Source organism: Cervus canadensis, chromosome 22, assembly GCF_019320065.1.
Source record: "Cervus canadensis isolate Bull #8, Minnesota chromosome 22, ASM1932006v1, whole genome shotgun sequence".
Classification (NCBI taxonomy): domain Eukaryota; kingdom Metazoa; phylum Chordata; class Mammalia; order Artiodactyla; family Cervidae; genus Cervus; species Cervus canadensis.
This window is the reverse complement of record NC_057407.1, coordinates 47556187-47580273: the sequence shown is the minus strand read 5'-3', so window position 1 is coordinate 47580273 and position 24087 is coordinate 47556187. Positions and strand designations below refer to the sequence as shown.

At 36.4% G+C, this 24087-nt stretch overlaps 2 protein-coding genes across 3 annotated transcripts in view; one reads left to right on the top strand and one right to left on the bottom strand.

The window, feature by feature from the left end:
• OXSR1 (oxidative stress responsive kinase 1) overlaps positions 1–24087 on the top strand; it is a 106338-nt gene that overhangs the window by 53862 nt on the left and 28389 nt on the right. For both annotated transcript variants that reach the window (XM_043442339.1, XM_043442340.1), the window contains exons 5-8: positions 5618–5673; positions 14550–14659; positions 17422–17523; positions 19980–20113. In XM_043442339.1, the coding sequence (XP_043298274.1) occupies positions 5618–5673; positions 14550–14659; positions 17422–17523; positions 19980–20113 (402 nt within the window). The remainder of the gene's footprint in view (positions 1–5617; positions 5674–14549; positions 14660–17421; positions 17524–19979; positions 20114–24087) is intronic.
• Positions 2016–4714, bottom strand: LOC122424493 (outer mitochondrial transmembrane helix translocase-like). Its single transcript, XM_043442352.1, has one exon. It carries the CDS (start codon positions 4675–4677, stop codon positions 3592–3594), a length of 1086 nt encoding a protein of 361 aa, XP_043298287.1. The 5' UTR covers positions 4678–4714; the 3' UTR covers positions 2016–3591.

Below are 24087 nucleotides of genomic sequence, written 5' to 3'. Positions count from 1 at the left end.
TTTTTTTTAGTTATTTAAATCTATTTGATGAGTAGATGAGAGATGTGCTCTATGCACTATTAGGTTGGTGCAAATATAATTGTGGTTTCAGACCATGAATTTTATTTATTTATTTTTTAGACCATGAATTTTAAATCACTGTAATTAGGCTCCCACACATCCTACACATGCCTATCTCCCCTGGTGGCTCAGATGGTAAAGGTGTCTGCCTACAATGCGGGAGACCCGGTTTCGATCCCTGGGTCAGGAAAATTCCCTGGAGAAGGAAATGGCAACCCACTCTAGTACTCTTGCCTGGAAAATCCCATGGACAGAGGAGCCTGGTGGGTTACAGTCTATGGGGTCGCAAAGAGTCGGACACCACAGAGCAACTTCACAACTTCACTCCCACATCTTTATTAATCAAAATAGGAACCATTACAATCAACACATTTTTGCCAACAGAAATAAGTTTGTTTATTCCTTTAACATAAAAATCTGTGCTTTGGGATTCCATGGACTCTTGGAAAGCATTTTCTGCCTCCTGCTGGTTGTGGAAGCATTTTCCCTGCAAAAAATTATCAAGATGCTTGAAGAAGTAGTAGTTGGTTGGCGAGAGGTCAGGTGAATATGGCATATAAGGCAAAACTTCGTAGCCCAGTTCGTTCAACTTTTGAGGTGTTGGTTGTGCAGTATGCAATTGGGCATTGTCATGGAGCAGATTGGGCCTACTCTTTGACCAATGCAGGCTGCAGGCATTGCATTTTTCAGCGCATCTCAAATGTAATCATTTCACCAGGATTCAGAAAGCTGTAGTGCGTCAGACCAGCAGACAGCCACCATGACCTTTTTTTGTTACAGGTTTTGCTTTGGGGAGTAATTTGGAGCTTCTCCTCAGTCCAACCACTGAGCTGATCAGCTGTGGTTGTTGTATAAGACCCACTTTTTGTCACATCACAGTCTGATCAAGAAATGGTTCGTTGTTGGGTAGAGTAAGAGAAGACAACACTTCAAAACGATGATTTTTTTGATTTGTGGTCAGCTCGTAAGGCACCTGCTTATCAAGCTTTTTCACCTTTTCAATTCCTTCAAATGATCAACATCTGTAGAATGGTTGACGTTGAGTTCTTCAGCAACTTCTCATGTAGTTGTAAGAGGATCAGCTTCTGTACTAACACTATATGTTGTAACCTGCTGCAAAAACAGAGGAGGAAGTGACTAAACTGTATGTTGTTTTTTTCCATTAAGTTTTAGATGTCATTCAGAAAAAAGAGTTGAAGGTTCATGGTTGGCTTAGTTGAATGGTCTTTGTCACCACAGGAAGGAAATATCCTCAGTTCTCTCCTGTTCATTGTGTAGACTTTAAGTTTGTAGGACAAAGTGAGCCAGCCTTTACTGTAAGTCAGCCTCTGGGAAGAAGTCTTATAAATTCCTTGCATTTATAAGCATTAAAAAATACTGAGTAACATGATTTCTTTATGCTTCAGTATATATTCAGGAAAAGTGTTATGTACTCTTGGTATGGTGATGCTGCTACATAACATTTGTGAAACTGTTGTTCGTTATTTACCAAGGAATGGTTATCTAAGGATTGGGAAAAGAAGATGGGAAGGACAGGGAAGAGATGATGTGTTGTCCTTTCACTGGTTCCTTTTCCTGACAAATAATGGCCTTCTTCCATGACCTAGCCTCACTTTTCTTTCGGTCTAGCTTCAAGTTCTGGCTCTCTTGTGTTTGTCTAATTATATTTATTTTTAATTATGAAATAAATAGGTGAGTCCACTCCCACAGGACAGTCAAACACTGTTCTCCTTGACTCTGGTCCTACTCCTCTCCTTTAAAAAAACTAAATTCATTGCTCTCCTTTTGGTGTGTATGGAAAGATGTGTTCATGCCTGTGTGTGTGTAACTAATGGTGGCATACAAAATGCACTGTCCTATTTGAAGTGTTCACTGGCAGTATGTATTATGTATTAGAGGGCATTTGAAGTCATAACATGTTGATTGACTTTAATAAATTTCATGGATGTAACAGATTTTTTTTTTTCTCAATTAAGAGGGACCTCTTTATTGCATATTTATAAAATAATAGTATAATAGTTTTTAAAAATGAGGATGAAATATTTTATTTTTGGTATTTTGTGTTTTGCATCAATTTTTCAATCATCTTCACAATTTTTCAAAACTTGAACCTCTGCCCCACCCATCATTCAAAGAACAAATGATGAACAAACTATCCAATGGGTTCTTGTGAGAGACTTATTATCAAAGAAATTAATGAATAACTCGTAAATAACAACAGAGTTTTCAAAGAAATACAATAAAAACAAAAATTCAGAAGGCACCTCAAGATCATACCGTGCCATTTTCCTCATGCTTGTGTTTTAAGTGCCTATAACAGAATTCTGGTTAGTGACATTTTGGACAAAACCTGTCATCTTTTGTGCACACAGCATCAAACGACTACAGACACAATAGGGGGATTCTGATGTGTGTATCTGTACTAAGCAGGGCATAATTTATAATCTGCTAAGAAAACAAAAAGTCAGGATTATAAAACGGGTATTTTTAGCACATTTAGTAACAGCTAGTTTTAAACTATCATTTCGTTTTTGATGACCAAATTATATTTGACATAATTAAAGAACATATATTTTTAAAATATTGATAACCCATGGTTATAACAGAACTGTTACATTAAACAAAGAAAGGAAAAGTCACATACATGGGCTGAATGGCGCTGAGGGTTTTCAAAGCCATTCTTTTGTGAGGCTTTCAGCCCACCTTTACATGTATCAATAAAAAAACGTCTCTACTCAGCATGCTTGCAGCAAGCGGTGAAATTGGTGTTGATCACACAACTGCCTGATAACCATTCACTGAACACTGATCAGTGCTGATCACTGAACAAGCATTTTTATTTAATTATCCCGACAACCATAATAGAGCCACATCTAAGTTTCTGATGTCACTGACTTCAACTATACAACTCCAGAGAAACACTCAACTTAAAAAAAAAAAAAAACCTGAAATAAGTGACAACTAGAAATGGCTGAATCATTGTACCTTTTAGACACAACCATTAATCTTAGTTTTGCTATATGCTATTTGGTACTTTTTGATTCAGTAGTTGGGATAAAAAAAAAGTTTCTGTATTCAAACCTATCTACAGAATGTCAATATAAAATGTGTGAATATATACATTTAATATACACACACACGCACACACACATACACACACTCTCACATATCTAGAAATCACATATCCAGCACTTAACCACATCTCCAATTCTCACTAATGACTCAGTAAATCATTTGTTACCTTAAGACCAGCTTAGACGCTATAAGGCTGCAACATATGGCTAAAGAGGTCAAACACAAGCACCCACAGTCAGGCTGATTAAATTGTTCCTCCTCATGATTTTTCACAAGTAGTAATACCATTTATATAACAACTATGTCTCAATAACTTAGAATTCAGAGTATAAAACCAGTGTCATGAACATAAAACTCTCTCACTGTTGAAAGAACACTCCTCCTTCAGTTATTTCCACTAATGATAAGAGGGTACACCAAACTAGTCATGTTGAACTGTACAAACGATCTTTACTCTTAATCTAAACAAACGTGTGTTAAAACATTCTGAAATGCTGCATCCTTTGACTTCTTCATCTTTTCAATTGCCCGATGCAGGTCCTGTTGTTGCACAGGTCGAATTTCATCTTCATCATGGCTTTCTTCCGATGTAGAATTAACATATTCTCTGACACAGAGGAGGGCAGCATCTCGACACATTTCTTTTAGGTCACTGCCTGAAAACCCATCAGTTTCCTGGGCAACTTCTAGCAGGTCCACATGCCTATCCACATTTTCATTTTTCAAGATGAGTTTCAGGATTGCTTCTCTTTGTTTCAGAGCAGGCTGGTTGATATGGAATCTCGTGGGCATTCTCCTCATTATAGCTGAGTCCAAATCTTGAGGACGATTAGTAGCTCCCATCACTATGACCTGGCAGCTATGATCAGTATCCAATCCATCCCAGAGACTCATAAACTGAGCTTTCATCATGGCTGTAGCCTCATGGTCAGAACTGGAACGGTTTCGTAGAAAGGAGTCTATCTCATCTATAAAGATGATGGACGGCTGTAGCTTTATGGCAAGGGAGAAAACAGCAGCAGCCAGTTTCTGAGACTCTCCATACCACTTATCCGTCAGTGTTGAAGGCTGAAGGTTGATAAATCGACAACCTGCTTCTTTGGCTGTGGCCTTGGCAATCAACGTTTTACCACAGCCTGGAGGCCCGTAGAGAAGCACACCCTTTGGAGGCTGTAGAAGCCTGGAATTTTCAAACAAATGCTTCTTTTTGATAGGTAAGATGACTGTGTCTTTCAGATCTATAATGACATCATCCAAACCTGCTATATCACTCCAAGTAACATGCATGTTAAGAGGGTCTACTAGATGAGCAGCAATACTCATTTCATATTCTGAAAGCTTCACATTTTTCACACCAATTTGTTTCATTAATTTTTCTGCCTGTTTCTGGGCTTCTACCTTTTGCTTTCTGGTTGGATCAATTGCATCTACCATCCATTTAATTGTAAAGTATGTTACTGCACCAAATATTGTCAAACGGAAAATTAAACCAACAACTTCATTCCGACTCAAGGGACGAGAAAAGGTTTCAGCATGTACCATCTTGATTGTTAACCCCCCGGCAGCAGGAGCCCTTACCAGCCTTCGGATGTAACAGATTTAATTTAACCTTTCTGCTACTGTTGACTTTCTAGATTGTTACCATTTTTGATTTGTTACTTCAGACAGTGCTATAGACGGCCCCCTTGTACATTCTGTGTGCCTTGTAAGAGTTTCTCTAGGTTATCAAAGAAATGGATTACTCATAGGAGTTGAGGAATGTAAATTTTGCAGATTCTGCTGACACATTATTGCATGAGAAAAACATGCTGTAGATTTGAATGGATAGTACAATATCATTTATGTTGGAAGAAAAGCCCAGATATGTTGCAGGAACATATTCTATTAACTAGACTGATAATGGTTGGAAACTTTGTAGAGAATATTAGACCTGAGAACAGTGGTCAAAAGGGATTTTGACCCTTTCAGTGATGTTTAGGTTTTTATAACAGAAATGTATTTATGTATTACTTGAGTTGTTTTAGTTACTAATAAGAATATAGATAAGTTTGAGCAATTTATATTATATCTTTATGCTACAAGCATAGAATAGTCCCTATTATCAGCCACATACTGATCATTTTAAAATTTTGTTCATAAAGTGTAGAAAAATCAGTGTGTTTTAAAAAGTAGATAAGGTGAGAGTGAGGGTCACATTCTTTGGCCCCTGTTATCTCAGTCAAATATTTAATAATCTTGAGTTTTTCCAGATTTACTAGTAAAAGCTATATGTTACTATAGCTTTCTACTTACCGTGTTTGGATTTTAGTACAAGTGACTACAATTTTAAAAATTCTGCTATTGGCCCTAATACTCTTTAATGCAATTTTGCATTAAAGCATTTAAATATTACCAGTGTTGTGGTGAATATATTGAACTTCTTAAATTGTGTAACTCCAAAGAATAAGTGTTTTTTAATAAGTATTTTTTTTATTCCTTACAGAGATGTGAAAGCTGGCAATATTCTTCTTGGAGAAGATGGCTCGGTACAGATTGCAGGTACTGATTTAGTATTTCTTTTTATTTTAGGTTAATGGCTGATAGAACAGCATTACTTATCTTCTATGTTTTCTTAGTCAGCTTTCTCTTCTGTACCCTGGACCATCTCTGGTCACACATACTATGTTGATATATCCCTGCTGACTCAAGGTATCTTCCACTACTCATCCTTCATTTTCAGTCTTAGGCATTTTCTAACCACTACTTATTATGGTTATCTATTCCTAACTCCTGTTAGAGTCATCTTCTGTGGGTTCTTATACAACTCTTTAACTTTGCTCTAAAGGAGAAGTAGTCAAGACATTTCATTGTGTTTAATAAATGTGCTTTAGGGACGTTATATTTCTCTTCTGGGAGAAATGGGTTATTTGCCAGTTAGGAAGACACATCTGAGAGGTGGAAGTGTACTTTTGGTAGACTCAGAGTTGAAGAGATAAGAGTTAGAGTCCAAGGCCTTCCAGTGTTGGTATCTTGGTGAAATGCCCCCTCCCCCAGGGTGAGACTCCAGAATGGCTGAACTGCAGGACTGTTGAGCAAGCAGATCATCTGAGAAAATCTCAGCTTGGTCCCACACTGCTGGAACAGTCAGGTGTTTGGCAGGAGGAAGATAACTACCCAAACCTTGAATTATTTCTTCAGCTTTAGAAGAAAATTTAGGCACACATCTTCATGTCCTCAGGTAAGGGAATATTTTAACTAAGCCATATCATGTTCTAACATAAAGAAAAAGATTGGTAAATTTAACTCCTGTAAAGTTAGCAACTGTTGTTCATCAAAAGAAGAAAAGTTTGTCACCATTAATAAGTAAAAAAGCAAAACCACAGAGTAGATAAGATATTTGCACAATGAATAACTTGACAAGGAGCTCAAATTTAGAATATACAAAGAACTAATTAAGGAAAAGTCAAATAACCTCAAATGAAGACATCAACACATAAACATAGTAAAAGGTGTACAACCTCATCTAGTTAGCAATTAATGCACAATAAAGTAACATTGGGAAATCACATTATACTGACTGATGTAGCAAACATATCTGACAGTACTGGTTATCAGTGTGGATGTAAAGCAAGAGAGAATCTCACCTTCTGATAGTGAGAATATGAGCTAGTAGGAGCATTTTAGTAAGTTGAAGGTATGCATGCCCAGAGACTTTAGCTTCTGCATGTGTGGTGTCGAGAAACTCACACTTCAGTGTGCCGCAGTGCTAATAGGCATTGGAAGTTGGAACATTGCCAAGCCTTTTGTTAGTAGGATGTATAAGTAAATTGTAGTTAATTTATACTTTAGAATACTATATAATGGGCTTCGCTGGTGGCTCAGTAGCAAAGAATCTGCCTGCCAGTGCAGGAAACACCAGAGACGTGGGTTCGATCCGATCCCTGGGTTGGGAAGATTCCCTAGAGGAGGAAATGGCAACCCACTCCAATATTCTTGCCAGGAAAATCCCAGGGACAGAGGAGCCTGGAGGGCTACCGCCCAGTAGCTCACGAAGAATCGGAATCAACTGAGCACACACGCACTTGAGCTTGATGCTACATAGTGATGGAAAGGAATAAAACTCCAGCTGTATACAGAAGCATTAAATAAATTATAAAAACACAGGGTGAATGAAGCTGGTCGAAATAGAATATATAGCTTGTGATTCCATTTACATAAGTTCAAAACCAGGCACAATTAATGCTGTATTGGGTAGAGAAGCAAAATCAAATGGTAAGGAACAAAAAAGAAAGAATTCTAGGAAAATGGTAGAGTAGAAAGCACCAAGAATCTTCTCCCCACCTAGACAACAGTTGAATTGGCAGAATCTGTCTAGTGTAACTGTTTTGGAATTCTGCATTCCATTGATTGCTTGAAACTTTTAGAACAAGACTTGGAAGGTAAATTGGAGTTAATTTTTGTCGGTTTCAGAGCTGCTGATTTCTTACCCATCAGCCACATGGCAGGCAGCTATGCATATGTTTTTGGAGCAACTTGCACACAACTTGCAGGAACTATGGTGGGCAGAAAGAACCCTGTCCTTTAAATATCCTAGCATCTGCTCTGGTTACTAATTGCAGCTTCTGATCACAGAGATGCAGACAAAGAGACAGGCAGCCATTGTTGTTACAGCTCCTTTCTACATGATTTCCAGGGCACTTAAACAGGCCACTGTGTTTTTTTCCTTCCTTCATTTCTCTCCTCTTCCTCTTTTTGAAGCCAAACCTTAAAGACTAGGACAATAGAAAATAACTACAGGACTTTCCTGTGGGTCCAGTTGTTAGGCTTCTGCACTTTCACTGCCAAGGCACTAGATTCCATCCCTCATCAGGGAATTAAGATCCCACAAGCCATGTGATGTGGCCACAAAACCAAAACAAAAACAACATTTGCAGGGAAAATTGAAAAGTGAATGTTTGTTCTCAGGAAAAAGTGCAGAAAAGATCTGAGAAGGCCTTAAGTTTACATTTTAGGCCAATGCTTGACACAGACACAGCCTACAGCAACCCCAAAAAACAAAACAATAACAAAAAACAGTAAATCCCAGGGAAGGGGAAGAATCTGATTTCCAGAGTTAGCACATTATTAGATTCAAATGTCCATCTTCAATAACAACAAGAAAAAATCACAAGACATTGAGTGAAACAGGAAAGTATGATCTATTGAAAGGAAACCATCACTGAAAAAGGCTTGATGGCAGATATATTAGACAAAGACTTTAAAACAACCATCTTAAAGATGTTGAGAGAGTTAAAAGATATGGAAAAACTTGAAACAACAATTGTTAATAAAATCTAAATATCAATAAGGAGAGAAGACTTAAAAAGAAACAAGAAAGAAATTCTGGAGCTAAAAAGTACAATAACTTGAATTGTGAAATGAAAAACTTATTAGAAGGATTTAAATGCAGATTTGGTCTAGTTGAAGTAATAATTGATGATCTTGAATATGGAAATTATCAAGTCTAAGGAACAGACTTATGGGTTGCCATTTCCTTCTCCAAGGAACAGAAAGGAAAATGATTGAACAAAGTGAATAGAGGCTGATGGGTCTGTTTGGATATCATTAAGCAGACCAACATCCACATTATGTGAGGCCTCGATGGAGAAGAAAGGGGCAGAGAGAATAATTGAAGAAATAATGGCTGAAAACATCTCAAACTTAATGAAAAACATGAACATAAATGTCTGAGAAGCTCAGTGATCTCCTGTTAAAGTGAACTCTGCGAGACTCACAGAGACACATTTTATAATCAAACTTAAGAAAGACAAAGAAAAAGAATCGTAAAAACAGCAAGAGACAGGTGACTCATCACATACAAGGCGTCCTAAATAAGGTTGTCAGCAGACTTCTCATCAGAAACTTTGGAGGCCAGAAGGCAAAGGGACAGTGTATTCAAAGTTCTGGAAAAAAAGTGGCAACCAAGGATGCTTTTAAAAGTGAGGGAAAAATTAAGACATTTCCAGATAAACAAAAGTTGAGGGAATATATTTCCACTAGACTTGCCCTGCAGGAAATACTCAAGGGAGTTGTGTGAGGTAAAATGAGAGGACCCTAGATAATAACTCCAAGCAGTATGAAGAAATAAAGAACTCAATTAAGGTAAATATGTGGGTATGTTAAAAAAAACTACTATTATTGTAACAGTGGTTTGTAACTGCACTTTTTGTTTTCTACATAATTTAAGAGACTAACACATTACAGAAAACAGTTACTGGTCTAAAACTTGATATTAAAATAGCATTGGTTTGTAACACCACATCTTCTTTTCTACATAATTTAAGAGACTAATGCATTTAAAAGAATGATTAGTTTATGTTTTTGAGCACACAGTTTATGAGGATGTAATTCTGTGATAACAATTTGAAGAGATGAGAATAGTGCTGTAAAGAAAAAAGTTTTTGTATGTTATTGAAGTTAAGCTGGTGTAAATGCAAATTAGAGTGTTAAAACATCAGTGTGGTAAGTGTAACCCCCATGGTAACCATAAAGAAAATAGCTATAGAATATAAATTTTTTAAAATGAGGAAAAAGTTTAAGCATTTTGCAACAAAAAGTTAAGCACAAAATAAGTAATATAGGAAATGAGGAACAAGTTTTTTTGTTGTTTTGTTTTTAAGTTGCATGTAGCAACTTAACATGCATGCTAAGTTGCTTCTAGTCATGTCTCTTTGTTAACCTGTGTACGCTAGCCCATGAGGCTTCTCTGTCCATGGGATTCTCCAGGCAAGAATACTGGAGTGGGGACTTCCCTGGTGGTCCAGGGGTTAAGAATCCACCTTCCAATGCAATGGATGTAGGTTCAATCCCTGGTCGGGGAACTAAGATCACATATGCCTCCAGCCCATGTACAGCAACTAGAGGAGCCCAGGAGCAAGTAAGACCCAATACAGACAAATAAACAAACACATTAAATAGAAAAAAGAATACTGGAATGGGTTGCCCTGCACTTCTCCAGGGGATCTTCCTGAGTCAGGGATTGAACCCATGTCTCTTATGGCTCCTGCATTAGCAGGGCAGTTCTTTAACACCAGCGCCTCCTGGGAAGCCCCCAAAAGCTTTAAATCATATGAAAAAAATAGCACAATGATAGAAGTAAGTCCCTCTTTATCAATAATTGCTTTAAATGTAAATAGATTAACTGTCCAATTAAAAGAATGGTTTAAAACATGATCCAACTATATGCTGTCTATAAGCAACTCACTTTAGATCCAAAGATACAAATAGATTAGAAGCAAAAGGATGGGAAAATATATTCTATGCAAATAGTGACCAGAGAGAACAGGGTGGCTACTCTAATATCAGACAAAATAGACTTTATATTTAAAAGGTTGTAAGAGACAAAGAAATACATTATATATTAATAAAAGGTTAAATATATATACTAAGTAGATAAACAGTTACAAACATTCATGCACATATTAACATACCAGCAAAATATATGAAGCAAAAAGTAACACAACTGAAGGGTACTATAGATAGCTCTGTAACACTAAAAGGAACTGTAGAGAGTTCTATAGTAATAGTTGGAGACTTTAGTACTCCAGTCTTAATAATGGGTAGAACAGACAGAATGTAAGGAAATAGAAGACTTAAACAACACATTGACTAACTAGATCTAACAGGCATATTCAAAGCACTCTACCGATTAAGAACAGCATACACATTCTTCTGAAGTGTCCAAGGGTCATTTTCTAGGATAGACCATTTTTTAGGCCACAGATTAAGTGATAATCATATAAAGTATTTTCTCTTATCACAATGAGGTAAAGCTAGAAACCAACCACAGAAGACTTGAAAATTCACAAATTTGTGGAAACTAAACAAAAATAGATTGACAAATAGATTTTGACAACCAATGGATGAAGGAAGACATCACACAGGAAACTAGAAAATACTTAAAGATGAATGAAAACAAAATCACAACCATACCAGAACTCATGGGACACAGTGAAAGCATTGCTAAGGGGCAAATTTGTAGCTTTAGATGCTTTATTTTAAAAAAAGAAAGCTAGCAAATCAACAACCTAACTTCACAGCTTAAGGAATCAGAAAAGAAGAAACTGAACACTCAGCTAGCAGAAGGAAAGAAATAATAAAATTTAGAGTTGAGAAAAGGATATAGAGAAAGAAGAGCAATAGAAGAAATTGATGAAATCGAAAGTTGAAAAAACTGACATACCTTTAGCTAGGTAAACTAAGAAAAAACCAAAAGAAGACTCAAATTATTAAAATCAGAACCAAAAATGTGGATATTGCTACCAATTCTACCAAAATAAAAAGGATTATAAGATGTATTATGAACAATTCTACTCCAGCAAATTGAATAACCTAGATGGGCAAATTTTTTGAAACATAAAACCTAACAAGATGAAATCATGAATAAATAGAAAATCTTAAATGACCGACCTATATATAGCTTGTAAGGAGATTGAATCAATAATCAAAAATTTTCTGACAGAGAAAAGCCCTGGACTCTGGTTTAACTGGTAAATTCTGTCAGACATTTAAAGAAGAACTAATAACAGCCTTCCTCAAAGTTTTCCAAAAATTTGAAAAGGAAGAAACACTTTCTAATTCATTTTATTGAGTCCAAAATTACCCTATTCCCAAAGTCAGGCAGAGATACTAACCCAAGAAAAGAATACTATGGACCAGTATCTATTATAAACATTGATGTAAATATTTCCAGCAAAATACTAGTAGCAAATCAAATTCAGTAGCATGTTAAATGGATGATACACCATGACCAAGTAGGATTTCTTTGGAATGCAAGAGTGGTTCAACATGTGAAAATCAGTGTTACACGTGAGATTACCAGAACAAAGAGAAAAAGAAAACCCACATGATCATCTCAGTGCAGAGCAAACATTTGAGAAAATTTAACACCCTTTCATGGGCTTCCCTTGTAGTCAGCTGGTGAAGAATCTGCCTGCAGTGCAGGAGACCCAGGTTTCATTCCTGGGTTGGGAAGATCCCCTGGAGAAGGAAATGGCAACCGGCTCCAGTATTCCTGCCTGAGGAATCCTACGGACAGAGAAGCCTGGTGGGCTACAGTCCATGGGGTCGCAAGAGTCAGGCAGGACTTAAAGCAACACCGCAACACTCTCATAATAGAAACATGCAACAAAGTAGGAACAGAAGGAAACCTCCTCAGTGTAGTAAAGGCTACATATGAGAAACCTACCATGAATATCATACTCAGTGATGAAAGGCTTGAAAGCGCTTCCTCTGAGTTCAGAACAGGGGAAGAATGTGTTAGTACTGGAAGTTCTAAACTGAACAATTGAGCAAGAAAAATAATAAAAGACATTCAGACTGAAAAGAAAGAAGTAAACTTATCTCTGCAGATTCTATGATCTTACATGCAGAAAATCCTAAGCATAACATTACATAAAAAAACAACAAACTGCTTGAACTAATAAATGAACTTTGCAAAGCAGGATAAAAAGTCAGCACTTAAAAATCAATTCATTTTCTACCCTAACAATGAACAATCTGAGAAAAATATTACAAGCAATTCTGTATACAAGTAGCATCAAAAATAATTAAAATACCTAGAAGTTAACATAACCAAGAAGGTGAAATACTTGTACAATGAAAACTATAAAACGTTGCTGAAAGAAATTAAAGAGGATGTAAATAAATAGAAACACATCCCCCTTGTTCATCGATTAGAAGACTTATCATTGTTTTAAAAAGTTAGTACTACCCGAAGTAATCTACAGATTCAGTGCAATGCCTGTCAAAACCTCAATAATTTTTTTTTTTGGCAGAAATAGAAAAAAAATCCTAAAATTCATATGTAAGCTTGAACCTCAAGTAGCCAAAACAGTCTTTAAAAAATGAACAAAGTAGGAGGATTCACACTTCCTGATTTCAAAACTTATTGCAAAGCAATAGTAATAGAAACAGTATGTTGTTGGTATAAAAATTGGCATAAAGACCAGTGGAATAGAATAGAAAGCCCAAAAATAAACCCTCGTATAATATGATCAAGTGATTTTTAACAGGGGTGTCAAGACCATTCAGTGGGGAAAGGAGTCTTTTCAATAGATGGTTCTGGGAAAACTGAATATCCAAATGCAAAAGAGTGAATTTGGACCCTTATTTAACATAATATTCAAAAATTAACTGAAAATGGACTCTAATATAAAGACCTAAAACAATAAAACTCTAGAAGAAAACAGGGCACATGTTTCATGACATTGGATTTGGTAGTGATTTTTAGATATGACTCCAAAGGCATAGGCAACAGAAGACAAAACGATAGATTGAATTTCATGAAAATTTTAAAAATTTGTGCACTTAAAGACATTATCCACAGATGAAAAAGGCAACCCATAGAATTGGAGAAAATATTTGCAAATCATGCATCTGACAAGAGACTTATAATATCCAGAATATACAGAGAACTCCTCGAAATCAACAGCAACAACAAAATCAATTTTAAAATTGATTTGAATAGAGATTTCTCCAAAGAAGATATGCAAATGTTCAGAAAACACATGAAAAGATGCTCAGTATCACTAATCATCAGGGAAAAAATACAAGTCAAAACTAGAAGGAGATAATAACATGCCCATTAGGGTGGCTGTTATCAAAAAAATACAAAATAGCAAGGATGTGGAAAAATCAGAATCCTTGTTCACTATTTGTAGGGACATAAAATGGTAGAGTTCTTGTGGAAAACAGTATGGCAATTCCTTAAATCAGTTAAAAATAAAAATTCTGTATGACCCAGCAATTCCACTTCTGAATATATAACCCCAAAGAACCTAAAGCAGGAATGGAAACAGCTATCTGTACACGCATTTTCATAGCAGCATTACTTATAATGGCTAAAATATGGAAGCAATTTAAGTGTCCATCAGTGGATGAATGTATACACAAAATGTGGTATGTCCATACAATAAAATATTATTCAGCCTCCAAAGGAAGGAAATTCTGACACATGCTATAATATGAATGAACCTTGAAGATCTTGTGATAAGTGAAATAACTCCATTATAAAAAGATAATTATGTATGGTTCCACTAATATGAAATGCTTAGAGTAGTCAAAATTATAGAGACAGAAAGTAGAATGGTTGTTGCCAGGGTCTGAGGAAAAGGGACAATGAGAGTTATTGTTTAATGGATATAGAGTTTTAGTTTGGGAAGATGAAAAGAATGGATTGGAGCAAGGAGGAAAATCTGAGGAGATGATGTGTGGAGGTGGAGAGGAATAGAATGAGGAACCCATTAAGCTATGTGTTAATTTAGTCAAGAAGTTCAGCAGAAAAACGAGAAAAGGTCATACTATGTATGTAGGACCATAACTACATTATATTATTTTCCTATCTATTTATGTTAGTTACTGTACTTTTAATCCCTTGTGGTTATATTCTGTTTTAGACTTTGGAGTTAGTGCTTTTTTAGCAACTGGTGGTGACATTACTCGAAATAAAGTGAGAAAAACCTTTGTTGGAACCCCTTGCTGGATGGCGCCTGAAGTTATGGAACAGGTACTGGGTCTTTTGTCTTTTTACAGCGATTTGGGTTTTTTTTTACAAAATTAAAAAAACTGAGTAGTGTTTGCTTTCGAGTGGTCTGCTAGGTTACCTTTGGGAAACATGCCTCTGATCCTTGTCTAAGACTTGGCATCATGCTGAAAAATAAACAAACCCCAAACTCTAGAACTTAGCAAAGGACATGTTAATCTCAAGATTTATACAAAGGCAACCTAAGGAATAGTATAAGACTGGTTTAATGGTAATATCCTTAGTACAAGTTAAATGACCTGATCTTTTTACACGTGGCTCTTGAAGGACTAGTTTTCCCCACATCCCTATTTCCTGGTTGTGTCAAACAGACTACAGTTTATGTCACTCATCCCATCACCTTATGGAAGGAAACTCTGCTAATTCTAGAATCCAGTGCTCATGTTTTGCTCCTTGTTTTATTCTCTTTGTGGCATTTGAAGCTGTTCCTTTCCCCCTTTGCTCACATCTTTTTTTTTTTTTTAATTGGAGGCTAATTGCTTTACAATATTGTAGTGGTTTTGCCATACATTGACATGAATCAGCCGTGGGTGTACATGTGTTCCCCATCCTGAACCCCCCTCCCACCTCCCTCCCCGTCCCATCCCTCTGGGTCGTCCCAGTGCACCAGCCCCGAGCACCCTGCCTCATGCATTGAACCTGGACTGAACCTGAATCTGTTTCACATATGGTAATATACATGTTACAATGCTATTCTCTCAAATCATCCCACCCTTGCCTTCTCCCACAGAGTCCAAAAGACTGTTCTTTATATCTGTGTCTCTTTTGCTGTCTCACATATAGGGTCATTGTTAGCATCTTTCTAAATTCCATATATATGCGTTAGTATGCCATATTGGTGTTTTTCTTTCTGACTTACTTTACTCTGTATAATAGGCTCCAGTTTCATCCACCTCATTAGAGCTGATTGAAATGTATTCTTTTTAATGGCTGAGTAACATTCCATTGTGTATATGTACCACAGCTTTCTTATCCATTCGTCTGCCAAAGGACATCTAGGTTGCTTCCATGTCCTGGCTATTATAAACAGTGCTGCAATGAACATTGGGGTATGCGGGTCTCTTTCAGATCTGGTTTCCTCGGTGTGTATGCTCAGCATTGGGATTGCTGGGTCATATGGCAGTTCTATTTCCAGTTTTTTAAGGAATCTCCACTGTTTAAGCCACCATTCTCCATAGTGGCTGTAGTAGTTTGCATTCCCACCAATAGTGTAAGAGGGTTCCCTTTCCTCCGCACCCTCTCTGGCATTTATTGTTTGTAGACTTTTTGATAGCAGCCATTCTGACTGGCATGCCCTTTACTCACATCTTTAGCTTCCTCATTCTCCTACTTATTAGACCATTTCCCTGACTTCTCCCTGGCTTTCCTTCTACTGCTAAGCAACACTGCTTCCCAGCACATCATCTCTGACTCTTCTCTGACTACACATACTTGCTGTTTCTGTTTCTACTTCCTACCTGTTCATTGTTCATTATTTATGAATTATATCCAGTCGAGTCTTGTTTTTTAAGCTATTGGGTAGGGATTCCAACTCCCTGTAGATGTTTTACATTAATGTCTTATGTCAAACTCTGTATGTAGAACTGAATCTACTTTTCACTCTGTTACAATGCCTGTATTGACCCTAGTGTGGGTCAGGACTTCCCACACTAGGGTTATGGAGATGACTGAACATGCAGGTACCTGACACCGGGCCTGATGAGCTTGGCCGCAATTTATTATTTGCTTGTACATGTATCTGGAGGCAGAGGACACTGCATGCCTTATGGGTTTGCACTTAGGAAGGGAATGAACAGTTGCTCCAGGAGATAGGCTTTGTAGTATCAAGAAAGCGATGTGCCCTTTGGTTTCCTTGTGAAGGTGTGATTGGCTTGTTTTCTGAGGGCTGGCAGGGAGCAGAAACCTACTACTCAGGAATAAACAGGAACTGCACCTGATCATTTGATAAGCAGGGCTTGGGGCCTAGGGCACATTCTCCTTGGGAGGACAGTGGGGTAAGAAACTTTCACTTAGGTCATTGCAGGTCCTTCTATTTACCCCATGTTGAGGCAGTATGTAATAATGGAGCTTTAATTTTAGGTTTCAAACCACACACTCCCAAATCCTGTTTCTCCTCCTATATTGCTTAGGATAGAGAATTAAAATATTTAATTTTATAACATGCTGGTGACAGTATAAAGCAGAGAAATTTGGCAACATATTCACACTAGCAACTTTAAAAATATTCTTACCCTTGTAATTTTTTTCACCCCAAAAATTAAGGTGATAAAATAATATTGTAACATAGGAAATTTGGAAAACAAAAGACTGCCAAACTTTTATTTTTGTTTTAGGTCTTTCTAGTTTTTTCTTTAATAGATTGTATACCTGTTTGTAATAGTATCAAAGCTTCTGAAGAATTTAATAATCTTCTTTCTTAAGTGCTTTCTCATATTATATCATAAAGTGGTTTTCCATATTTTCATATAGGATTCATTAATATTGCTTTTAGTTGAGTGTATGATGTTTCTCTAAGTGAATATACAGTACTTAAACATTTCCCTGTTGATGCTAGACATTAATTCAGTTTTTTCTTTTTTCCTCTTACCAAGTAAGTTTAGCTTTTGCCTACTTTAGATTATATTTTATCAGCTTAAAGTCTGTGGTTCTTGATACATATTAGAAGCTATCTTGAAAGTGCTCCTGGGTGGTAAAAGTAATCTTGTACATCTCTCTGTTCTGTACAGGTTCGTGGTTATGATTTCAAAGCTGACATCTGGAGTTTTGGGATCACAGCCATTGAACTGGCCACAGGGGCAGCTCCTTATCATAAGTATCCGCCAATGAAGGTAAGGCTTATATTCACAATACTATCCCAGCTCATGTCTCAGTTCTCTTTCAGAGGGTTACCTCATTTGACATTCTTTTTTAAGAATTATGTAGATTTATTAGTATATGAACAAGTATTTTTATATTAAAAAGCACTATATGAATGTAAGAGTTTATAAAAATAGTAATTGTTCTCATTTACACTAACTCAGCCATTCATATTAGCATTTTGTCCTCCATTTGCCTGTAAATACACATATCTGGAGCTCTTGTGTTTGTGGGATCATTGGACATTCTTATCCATCGTATTCTGCCCTGCATTCCTTCTAACTTCTTTAGCAGTTAGAATCTCTTTTAGATATTTGGTATGTTGCACTGGGTAGCTTTACATTGTAGCTGACCTTCTTATTTGATGACCCACCATCTCCTCTGACTATGTAGCTAGTTTGATGTTCCTATCTGATCTGTCTCATTTTAGTGTGTGTTCCCCCACAGTCACCTGTGTAGAGCAGCCTCAGTGGGGATGATGATCATTTCTACCTGTTAAGGTTGTTGGAAGAGTTCCATGTTAACAGTAATTATTGCTGACATTCATTGAGCACTCATCTGTGTCAGCCACTGTTTTTAAGTGCTTTTTATATGTTAGATCCATGCAGATTGTTCATGTGCCATACATATGTATTGTTTTCTTTGTTATTGAATAGAAGTTTGCTTTGTGGTAAGACTTTAAGCATCTTTTATTTAAAGACCTGTTACATCCTGAAGAAGTGTGTGTGTGCGTGTGGGCTCAGTTGCTCAGTCGTGTCCGACTCTTTATGATCCTATGGACTGTAGCACACCAGGCTCCTCTGTAGGATCATCCAGGCAAGAATACTGGAGCGGGTTGCCACTTCCTACTCCAGGGGATCTTTCCGACCCAGGTATCAAACCTGTGTCTCTCGTGTCTCCTTCATTGGCAGATTCTCTACCACTAACGCCACCTGGGAAGCCCCACCCTGAAGGAATAGTTACCCGAAATTTAGTTATTAATCCTAATGTCGCCAACATTAGTAATAAATGAGTTTTTTGTGTTTCAAGATGGTCCTGCCAGTACTGTTGGCAACCATTTTCATCTGTGTGACCCCTAAGTGAGAATATGCACATGAATTCTGTCTATTTGTAGCTCTAGCCGTTGTTTATAGTTTTGCTTGCCCGCTTTACAAAATGCCTTATGATTGTTTAAAATGGTGAGCACCATTGTGAATTTTTGTCGTAGTGATATTCATGTATTTATGTTCTTGGAGCACTTTAGAACCTTTAAAATGTTACTCTGTCCCCTTTAAGGCACTAAGAACGTAGAGAGAGACAAAATAAGTAAGGATAATATGAAAAACCTCTCTGTGTGTCCATATTCAAAACGTGTGTATATATTTTTTAACCTATATGTTTGATGGGTGAAAGGTTAGTGATACTTTAAGGCCTTGGTTTTTTCCTAAAGGTCAAGACTGCTAGGTGTAAATGAATATTCACAAGGTTTTGAAAAGGATTACTCTTTATAACTGTAAGGTGGGAGGCTATTTTGAGGCCCAAGAAATGGCTTATTTTTGAAAGGAGGTCAGAGAGAAAGATGAGGTTTACTTTATATTATTGTAGGCAGTGACTCCTGAAGTTGTAGCCAGACATACACATGTTAACCTATTTGCTCAAAATGAGAAATACTTGCAACTTTAGTAATTCCCTTTTAGTAAATATAAATTAAATCTGAATGGCAAATAACAATTCTGACTATAACCTTTTAATTTTGGTTTTGACTTTGTGCTTAGAAAAATGGGTTATGCTTTTATTGAAAAGTCAAACAGTATAGAAAATCACCCCAAATTGCCTCATATTAATAGGACCTTTGTTACTTATGTCTCTATGCATCAAGATAGTATGTTGCCATGTAAGTCAAAGAAAGAAGAGATTCAGGATGGACAATTGCTGCAGGGAAGGTTGGAAGGATGCAAACTAAAAAGGTTATAGCTTTGTTAACTAGTACATCATCAGTGATTGCTGTGATCTAAGCTTTTGAGGAGTTCTGGGAAGAGAAGGCCAGGTTACAAGGGGTCAAGTTGAAATAGAGCTATGAATAGGTAAAGTTAGCAAGGTCACACTCTTTAATTTTGCCATGGTTTTGGTTTTTTTTTTTTTAAGTTTGCTGGTGTAAGAATTGGACAGAAGACATGAAGGAAAGATTTCAACTAAAGTACATACAATACAGTGCTGATACAGTTGAGCCTTTGCAGGCACATTGCCTGGGAAACCAACTGTCTATAGGATATTATTTATCTGGAAAACACCTAAATAGCTCTAGTTTCCAAACAACTGATCTAGATGTGAACTTTCAGATAATAAAATCTGCTCAGATGTTTGGAGGTTGTCTGTATTGATAAATTGTGGCCACAATATTTGATTACTGAATCTTCAGAAGTTTACATTATGTTGAAAATTCTCACAGGTTTTAATGCTGACACTGCAAAATGATCCTCCTTCCTTGGAAACTGGTGTTCAAGATAAAGAAATGCTGAAAAAATACGGAAAATCATTTAGAAAAATGATTTCATTGTGCCTTCAAAAAGATCCAGAAAAAAGGTAAAATATGAGATAAAACTTATCCTCTTCATATAATATATAAACCACTGGGAAAGGCTAAGAATCACATGCATACATACATACGTGTGCAGAGAATTCAAAAGAACTAAACTTAAACATTAGAAAAAATATACACTGACCATTATACTAAATTGAAAATGAGTGAATTATATATTGTCTCCCTTCTTTTTAGTATACAGTGCACCCTAAATATTTAAGCTATTTCTTGGTTAATTTCTTAGAGTTATAAATGTATTTGTTAATGAGCTGCAAAGTTAGTGGGAGGGCTTATTTTTAATTTGCATTTAAGAGTTATAAGTAAACCAGTATCTTAATGTTCTTTATGATTTTATTAACAGGGAAAATAGCAAATACTATATTTAATGTCAAATAGTCATACTTTCTTCCTTATTGGAAAGGTATTTTAGTTAAGCAGAGCAAAAAATCAAATAGCTTATTGTTTACACTAGAAAGATTGAATGGCAGGTGAGTTAAAGAAACGTGATCATCTAATGTGTGTATCTGTGAATGTTTTTTTTTTTATATTTAAAACTTTATTCAGAATAATCTTGCTTTCAGTCATCTTTCATATTTCAGTCACTTTGGTATCTAGAACAGTACAATAAAAATACAGTGCTGTCCACTTGCACAATTTAAAATTTTCTCATAGCTACATTTAAAAAAGTAAAAATAAACAGGTGAAACTAATTTTAATAATATATTTTATTTAACCCAGTGTATCCAAAATATCTTTTCAACAGTCGACAAAAACATTACTGAGATTTCTTCATTCTTTTTTTTTCCATTCTCAGTCTTCAAAAATGGCACAGACATTTTATACTCTCTCCAGTTTGGGAATCCCTTGCTGTCCTTTGGGAATCCTTTGCTGTACTAAACTTCTGTATCTCCTCTTGAGTTCTTTGTCTTATAAGGTTAAATGTAATTGACTAATCTGATACTATTGCCAAAAAAATCTGAAACAAGCCAAAAGCTTTTTAGAAATATGAGCTTTCATCTCTTCTTAGCCTTTTGGCTAAGATCAAGTGAATTAAGAGCTTTCATTTACTACTGCTATGCTGCAACGCATCCCCAGTAGCTACTGTGCCTTGAGATATTAAGTAGTGATGGTATGGAACTATTGTGATGAGCAAGGTATTTAAAATTATTTTTCTTTTTTTATATTGTTCTTTAAAAATCTCTATTTTTATATATGAATTATAAACTGTAAATACATTTTAAATGCAGGTTCAAAAAGAAAGGGGTATATGTTCAAAAATATTTGATGACGTCCAAATATTTCAATTCATTTTTTTTGTTGTTGTTTTTTTTAGGTTTTTTTTTTTTTTTTTAATTAGTTGGAGGCTAATTACTTCACAACATTTCAGTGGGTTTTGTCATACATTGATATGAATCAGCCATAGAGTTACACGCATTCCCCATCCCGATCCCCCCTCCCACCTCCCTCTCCACCCGATTCCTCTGGGTCTTCCCAGTGCACCAGGCCGGAGCACTTGTCTCATGCATCCCACCTGGGCTGGTGATCTGTTTCACCATAGATAGTATACATGCTGTTCTTTCGAAACATCCCACCCTCACCTTCTCCCACAGAGTTCAAAAGTCTGTTCTGTATTTCTGTGTCTCTTTTTCTGTTTTGCATATAGGGTTATCGTTACCATCTTTCTAAATTCCATATATATGTGTTAGTATGCTGTAATGTTCTTTATCTTTCTGGCTTACTTCACTCTGTATAATGGGCTCCAGTTTCATCCATCTCATTAGAACTGATTCAAATGAATTCTTTTTAACGGCTGAGTAATATTCCATGGTGTATATGTACCACAGCTTCCTTATCCATTCGTCTGCTGATGGGCATCTAGGTTGCTTCCATGTCCTGGCTATTATAAACAGTGCTGCGATGAACATTGGGGTGCATGTGTCTCTTTCAGTTCTGGTTTCCTCAGTGTGTATGCCCAGAAGTGGGATTGCTGGGTCATATGGCAGTTCTATTTCCAATTTTTAAGAAATCTCCACACTGTTCTCCATAGTGGCTGTACTAGTTTGCATTCCCACCAACAGTGTAAGAGGGTCCCCTTTTCTCCACACCCTCTCCAGCATTTATGCTGTAGACTTTTGGATAGCAGCCATCCTGACTGGCATGTAATGGTACTCATTGTGGTTTTGATTTGCATTTCTCTGATAATGAGTGATGTTGAGCATCTTTTCATGTGTTTGTTAGCCATCTGTATGTCTTCTTTGGAGAAATGTCTGTTTAGTTCTTTGGCCCATTTTTTTGATTGGGTCATTTATTTTTCTGGAATTGAGCTGCAGGAGTTGCTTGTATATTTTTGAGATTAATCCTTTGTCTGTTTCTTCATTTGCTATTATTTTCTCCAAATCTGAGGGCTGTCTTTTCACCTTACTTATAGTTTCCTTTGTAGTTGGCCAAAAGCTTTTAAGTTTCATTAGGTCCCATTTGTTTAGTTTTGCTTTTATTTCCAATATTCTGGGAGGTGGGTCATAGAGGATCTTGCCGTGATTTATGTCGGAGAGTGTTTGCCTATGTTCTCCTCTAGGAGTTTTATAGTTTCTGGTCTTACATTTAGATCTTTAATCCATTTTGAGTTTATTTTTGTGTATGGTGTTAGAAAGTGTTCTAGTTTCATTCTTTTACAAGTGGTGACCAGTTTTCCCAGCACCACTTGTTAAAGAGGTTGTCTTTTTTCCATTGTATATCCTTGCCTCCTTTGTCGAAGATAAGGTGTCCATAGGTTCATGGATTTATCTCTGGGCTTTCATTCTGTTCCATTGATCTATATTTCTGTCTTTGTGCCAGTACCATACTGTCTTGATGACTGTGGCTTTGTAGTATAGTCTGAAGTCATGCAGGTTGATTCCTCCAGTTCCATTCTTCTTTCTCAAGATTACTTTGGCTATTCGAGGTTTTTTGTATTTCCATACAAATTGTGAAATTCTTTGTTCTAGTTCTGTGAAAATTACCGTTGGTAGCTTTGATAGGGATTGATGAATCTTAGATGCTTGGGTGATAGCCATTTGGACAATATTGTTCTTTCCATCATGACACGGTATTATTTCCAGCGTTTGGTTCCTCTCTGATTTCTTTCATCAGTGTTTTATAGTTTTCTATGTATAGGTATTTGTTTCTTAGGTAGATATACCTAAGTATTTTATTCTTTTTGTTGCAATGGTGAATGGTATTGTTTCCTTAATTTCTCTTTCTGTTTTTTCATTGTTAGTATATAGGAATGCAAGAGATTTCTGTGTGTTAATTTTATATCCTGCAACTTTACTATATTCATTGATTAGTTCTAGTAATTTTCTCGTAGAGTCTTTAGGGTTTTCTATATAGAGGATCATGTCATCTGCAAACAGTGAGAGTTTCACTTCTTCTTTTCCTATGTGGATTCCTTTTACTTCTTTTTCTGCTCTGATTGCTGTGGCCAAACTTCCAACACTATGTTGAATAGTAGTGGTGAGAGTGGGCACCCTTGTCTTGTTCCTGATTTCAGGGGAAATGCTTTCAATTTTTCACCATTGAGGGTGATGCTTGCTGTGGGTTGTCTATATTAGCTTTATTATGTTGAGGTATGTTCCTTCTATTCCTGCTTTTGGAGAGTTTTAATCATAAATGAGTGTTGAATTTTGTCAAAGGCTTTCTCTGCATCTATTGAGATAATCATATGGTTTTTATCTTTCAATTTGTTAATGTGGTGTATTACATTGATTGATTTGCGGATATTAAAGAATCCTTGCATTCCTGGGATAAAGCCACTTGGTCATGGTGTATGATTTTTTTAATATGTTGTTGGATTCTGTTTGCTAGAATTTTGTAGGTATTTTTCATCTATGTTCTATCATGATATTGGCCTTGTAGTTTTCTTTTTGTGGCATCTTTGTCTGGGTGTTGGAATTAGTGTGATGGTGGCCTATAGAATGAGTTTTGGAATTTACCTCTC